General features: G+C 49.9%; 1 protein-coding gene across 1 annotated transcript in view; it reads right to left on the reverse strand.

The window, feature by feature from the left end:
- The window catches only part of UBE2V1 (ubiquitin conjugating enzyme E2 V1), a 31,265-nt gene extending 25,781 nt beyond the window's left edge, over window positions 1-5,484 (reverse strand). The window contains exon 1 of the mRNA XM_035025392.1: window positions 5,434-5,484. Within this exon, the coding sequence (XP_034881283.1) occupies window positions 5,434-5,455 (22 nt within the window). The 5' untranslated portion in view covers window positions 5,456-5,484. The remainder of the gene's footprint in view (window positions 1-5,433) is intronic.
- Between the last annotated feature and the right edge of the window lie 754 nt (window positions 5,485-6,238).

Here is a 6,238-nt window from a genome sequence, read left to right on the forward strand (position 1 = left end):
TGGCAGTTTCTGTTCTCAGTCTGCAAAAGATCATTGTGCTTCCTCTAGAGAACGAACTGGAAAAGGGTAAAACTGGAAGCTGGCTTCTGCAGTCTTTCAGACGAGAGATGGTTCTGGTCCGGCAGGAATGACAACAGTGGAGATGGAGAAGAGGATTTAGCACCTCTTGTTGGGTTATACCTACTGGACTTGTGATGGGTGGATGTGAGGATGAGGAAAGGACCCTACCCGAGGGCCCTGACTATCCACCGTGAAAGAACTAATTGGCCAAGTCAGAAATGTCAAAAGACCTGCCAGAGACTGAAGAAATGTGAGATGCCTAGCTGGAGAGATGCCTAGCATTGGGGGCTGGAAGAATGATAATGTGGCCAAGAGCACATGCCCTGGAGCAGAACTATTCTGCACCCTAGCTCCACAAGTCACTGGATCTGCGCCTGTTTCTCACCTTCACGACAGATGCCTGTCTCGAAGGACTGCTGTGCGGAGTAAGATCATTTAATATGACTCAATTTAATACACTGACTAGTACATAGTAGGCCCTAGAAGTGCACTTTAAAAAGAAGTCTGGGGGTGCCTGGGTGGCTCAGTCAGCTGGGTATCTGACTCTTGATTTCAGCTCATGTCATGATCTCGAGGTTGTGAGATCAAGCCCACGTCAGGCTCTGTGCTGGGTGTGGAGTCTGCTTAGGATTCTTTCTCTCCCTCTGCCCTTCCCCACCCTCTTAAAAAAAAAAAAAAAAGTCTTAAGGACTTGCATGTAAATGAAGACAAGGCCCTACTTTGTAAATGACACGAGAAGCCCCAAGCCCAGCGAGTATTGAGCTTCCTTAAAAATGAACTTCACTGGGCGCCTGGGTGGCGCAGTCGTTAAGCATCTGCCTTTGGCTCAGGTCATGATCCCAGGATCCTGGATGGAGCCCTGCATCAGGCTCCCTGCTCCGCGGGAAGCCTGCTTCTTCCTCTCCCACTCCCCCTGCTTGTGTTCCCTCTCTCGCTGTGTCTCTGTCAAATAAATAAATAAAATCTTAAAAAAAAAAAAAGGACTTCACTGTCACTGGACAGCAGGTTACCCAGAATGAGACAAACAGTGGCCTGGACTGCTATAAAAAGAGTCCCTGCTACAGCTGGCAGATCCCTCTCATTAAAGCCCTTTCTCTCACGTGATTAAACACTCCAATACCTAGGAAGAGCATATGCCAAAAATCCATGCCTTTCCATTTCTTTCCTAAGATACTGGAGCAGGCTGGAGAGGGAGGCGGAGCCAAACCCCCTGGGCTCTAGTCTGAGTGCCACCACTCAGCCACCCTTCTCCCTCAGTAAAACTTCCTCTGGTTAGCTCACTGGGCTGTGGAGAGTTGGAGGAGATGACGTAACAGGTAAGTCAAATTACCTGGAAAACTCCAAAGTGTTTTAGAGTGTTAAATGTTTACTTCACCAAATATACTGCTCTGTACTTCACTGGGCCTTTCGGAATTTAACAGAGGATTCCTGACTTCACATGTTGTATTCCACTTTTATCAAAGTATTGTAGCTACAATTCAGGTGAGAGTGAAGGGGAGGGAGAAAGAGAATGTGGTGGAGTGAAAAGCATGGTTTGCAAGTTACCACAAAGGGGAAAATCATAATCATCAAAATTAACCTTGGGAATCCTTGAAGAGGGCAATAGGTGGTACTGGACCAACCTCCATCACTGGAGCAGACTGTTCCAGCTGAGCACTAAGTACATGAGGCAGTTCTCTGGAACGGAGGGCCCACGTTGTACAAAAGGCAGCTGGCTACAATCAGCACAACAAGACACTCACAGGGTGAGACACACAGGAACAAGACCAACTTCACAGACTACAGGTTCTCATCTCCCATCTCCAGCTCTCTGGGAACACCCTTGAATGGAATGGAAGACTACTTAACCTCCACTGCCCATATGGTTAAATTTGCATATGCCGAATGTGTACAGGAGGCCACTCCAGTGAACGCAAATTTAAAATCAGGCCCAGCCAGGGCTTATGCTTCTGGCACTCAGGTCTCTGGTTAACTGTCAGGAAAGCCTGTGGGATGCTGGGTGAGAGGAAGGACCTGGCAACCAAGGACTTGAGGTCCTGCAATCCTGGCCAAGACAGGAGGAAGTCACCTGTCACAGCACCGGCATCCTGAGGGATTCTCGTGGGCTTCTCAGAGGCCACCCTCTAGGATCTATGCAGAATTCACACACTGCAGAACCAAGGGAGGTGGCAAGGTGTTGCACCCAAGTGTTGAAAGCAGTGGTGACCATTAAAAAAACAAACAAACAAACAAAACAACAACGAAGGCCAGCCCTTTACAGGAACTCAAGGACTTCAGAGCTGTTTCCTGGCAACTAGAGGCACAGATTAATCAAGTGGCGTGTTCTAAACCTGACCAAGGAAGGCTTCAGGGCCCCTGACCAACCTGAAAGACTTCTCAGGGTTAGAAAGCAGAGGCTTGAACATTCATTTCGATTTAACCCACTTAAGGCCCTTCAGCTTCGACTCTCAGTAATCTGCACTCCTTCACTACATAGGGGCACAGGTCAAATCTTGTCATTCCCCTCTTTTTCTTTTCTTTTTTTTAAGTAGGCTCCATGCCGAACGTGGGGCTTGTACTTACAAACCTGAGTTTGAGAGTCGCATGCTCTACCAACTGAGCTAGCCAGGCACCCCGTCATTCCCGTCATTTTCAGACTCATTCATTCAATATTTACCAAATGCCTACTTCATACCAGCCACTTTGATGGCTTCCCTCCACACTGAATAAAATCCAAAGCCGTATCTCCCCAACTCATCTCCTTAACAAGCCTTTCATGCACAGTAAGGACTTTAATTTGTTCTTTCAACATACCACGCTTGGTCCTGCCACAAGGCCTTTGCACTCACTGTCCCTACCCACCCTGCCTATGATACACACTGCAGGCTTGGCTCCTTCCATCATTTATATCAGTTCAAATACCATCATCTTCTCAGAGAAGCCTTCCCTGATCACCACTGCACACACTCTAACTCACATCACACAATTTCCTTCGTAGCACTACTGCTGTCGGAAATTGGCTTAATTATTTACTCCTTTAATGGCTTTCCTCCTGACTAGACTGGAAGCTCTTCAAGGATAGGGGCTATGTCCATCTTGTCCACTATTCGCCATGGGACATAACAGGCCTTCAATAAATATCTATTGAATAAACAGACAAAGGACTTTTGGGAAGCCCACTATTTGGAGCAACTTAAAGCCCGTTCTATGTTACCTGAACCATGCCAAGTGCTCTTGACACTAGACAGCAGCTGATGACGTTTTATCTGACTACATTAGCATTTATGAAGCACTCATCAATTGGCAGGGCTTCAAGAAGTTAGAATTAAGTAGCTGCTACAACAGATTGTAGGCAGCCAATCTCAAGTGACTGCAAACAGGGCTGATGTGCAATATGACCATAATGCTGGCTGTGACAGGCACACTGTACCCCCCACTTCAAAGCAACCTGACGGGGGTGCTGTTATCGGGAGAAGTTTCCCACAGCAGTCTGGCCTGACTCAGCCTCTCTCTTCTGTGGCAGTATCTTAAAAAATGAATTGACTCAGCACTATTCCAGCTAAGACCAAAACCTAGGAAAAGGATGTGTGGTCTCCTCTATCCCTCGTGGGGGACCCCACTGCTTTAAGTATAAAAGGCAGCTTGTGATAGGTCACTTTAGTCTGATCCCCTACAGCCAATTCTATTGCCACTGTAACAGATAAGGCTGGCTCCTTGGGATACTGCAGGAGCAACATCCTGCAAAGATAGACTCCCCTCACCCTGTTCCCTTTAGGTCACCAAGCCTCTCCTAACAGTGCTGATGCTATGGCCTTAACTAGCCAGAGGATTTCAGTACCCAGGCTGGTGGCCCTGTTTGCTTCCTTCATCAGAGGTCACCCATTGTCACCCTATCCATGAGGACTTCCTTGGCCAACATCACTGTGAGGTATCTCAGGGTACAGCCTCCTCACCATAAGGGGGACACTCAGTCTTCCCCCAAAACTTGCACTTCCAGAATCTCTCTTGCCTTATCAGCCCCTCTGGGGGACCTCTCCCAGCGAATCTTTACCCCACCCCCTCAAGAAGGCCATCTAAGTCCATCTCCTGATGCCCATTTGTGGAATGTTAACTCTGAAACAGACCCTTCAGGATTTGATCCTCTGGCCCATCTTAGGAGTGCAGAACAAGGAATCAAGTCTCAAAATAAATGCTGCTTCCCTTAACCTACAAGGGACTGAAGGAACTCCCCTCCCGCAAAGTATAGCTCCCTTATTCCGTCTTCTGAATCCTGGAGATGGGGGTTTGCTCAGCTTTCCTGCCCAAAGTCATCCAGAGTTCTCATTTCATTTGTTCCTCTCCCCATGCCCATCCACTCAATGGGGAACTTCCGAGCTGAACCCACATATCTTTTACCAATATCCAAAGGAATGCTAGGAAGTGACAAGCTCCTTAAAAGACACTTCTAGGTTATGCTTTCCTCACCCAACAGAGGCTATTTTTCTTCTCTAAAAGAAACATCTCTGAAACAGGACTTTTTCCCACTCTCCCCCACTGCACGGCTTCCATCAGTTGACCCTCCCGCCCCAGACAGACACCTTCAGGGCTCCCAATTTACCTGTTCTTTACCTAATATCGAAAGCTTCCACCACCACCCCACTCAGATCTTGCCTCCTAAAACCTAACATGTCTCTTCAAATAAAGCCTGATAATGACGGGGTCATCTCCCTTTGGAATACAAGAGATCGTTTTTCCCTTCTCACTTATCCCCTTCCCCAAAAACTGCCACCCCAAGATGCCCCCTTTCCAATCAGCATAGAGATTTCTTCAGCTAACCCCATCCCCCAAACTAACGCTGGAGCCGTCCCCTTAACCAATGGAGGATCCTCGGTCACCCCTTGAGATCCCGTTTTCTTCTCCCATCCATCCTAAGGGGTTCTCTGAAGTCCCCGCCAAACGGACATCCCGAGGCTCCCCCCTGGCTCGGACTTCTAGCACTCAGTAAAGAACTCTCATCCGTTTTGGGGAGCCTTCTTATCCCCTAAGAGACCTCTTGAACTACCCCAAGCCCCCAGCCTCGGTCTCCTCAGGAGTGCCTCCAGGCTCGCCCCTCGCTAGCTCCGGCCCCTCCTCAGTGCCTTGAGGCCCAGTCCTTCCTCTCAGCGGGGCCCTCACACCGCCCAGGGGAGCCTGTGGGCCCCGCCGCGCCGCCCACAGGCCCCTCCGGCCCCCGCCCGTGCTTCCGGCCACCGCCTGCTCCTCCTCCCTACTCAGGCCGCCCGGGACGCCACCGCGGAGCCAAGCGAACAGATGCAGCGCAGAGGCCCTGGTCCCGCTGCAAGGACCTTTGCGGGTCCTCGGTCTCCGGCCCAAGCCCGCGCCCCCTTGGCCGGCCGGCCCGGCGCCCCAGCTCACCCGAGCCCGTGGTGGCTGCCATCTTGCGTCGCTGTCGCTGGAAGGCCGGCCCCTTCTTCACCCCCCCCACCCGTCCCCTGGCCCTTCTGCGCAGGCGCACACGCGTGCGCAGACGCCGCCGCTGACGCCCGCTCCGCCGACCGCGCGACCCGTTGCCGGGAAGATTTTTTTCCTGCCTTTTCGGAGGAAGGAGACATGATTTGCGTGCGGGAGGGCCCAGCAACCTGCGTGTCCCTCCCCAAGGTTGATCAGACTTGGGAGGACGCGATTGTGAAGGATACAGAAGAAAAGAAAGCTTAAAAAAAAATGTTTCGCTTCGGCCATTTTCCTATCTAGTTGGATCCTCACAATATCTCTAGCAAGTCGGGATTAATGCGAAAAATGAAACTGGGGGGGGCGGTTCAGCGATTTATCTAAACTTAGCTGTTAAGTGGCTGAGTCAGAATTTGAACCCACGCCAGATGCTCTTGAGCCCCAGAAGGTTTGTTTTGGGGCATTAAGGTGTCAGGGAAAGCATTCACTCATTCATTCATTCACTCATAATCCATTTATTCCGCCAAAGAAATACTAAGACCTACTACGTGTCACACGCTGTGCTAGTTCCTGGGAATGGATATACATCCCTGAAGTCTGCTCTTACGGGCTTACATTCCAGTTGGAGATAGAGAGCTAGTTAACAAAGAAATAGGAAAGAATATAACTATGATAGGATATAGAGTAAACCAGGGAAGGGGCAGCAGGGGGTGGTAAGGGAGGGCCTCCTAAAGTTGTCACATTTCAAGAGAGACTGCATGATTAGGACGTA

This window comes from Mirounga leonina, unplaced genomic scaffold, assembly GCF_011800145.1.
Source record: "Mirounga leonina isolate KUSES-001 unplaced genomic scaffold, KU_Mleo_1.0 Mir_195, whole genome shotgun sequence".
NCBI lineage: Eukaryota > Metazoa > Chordata > Mammalia > Carnivora > Phocidae > Mirounga > Mirounga leonina.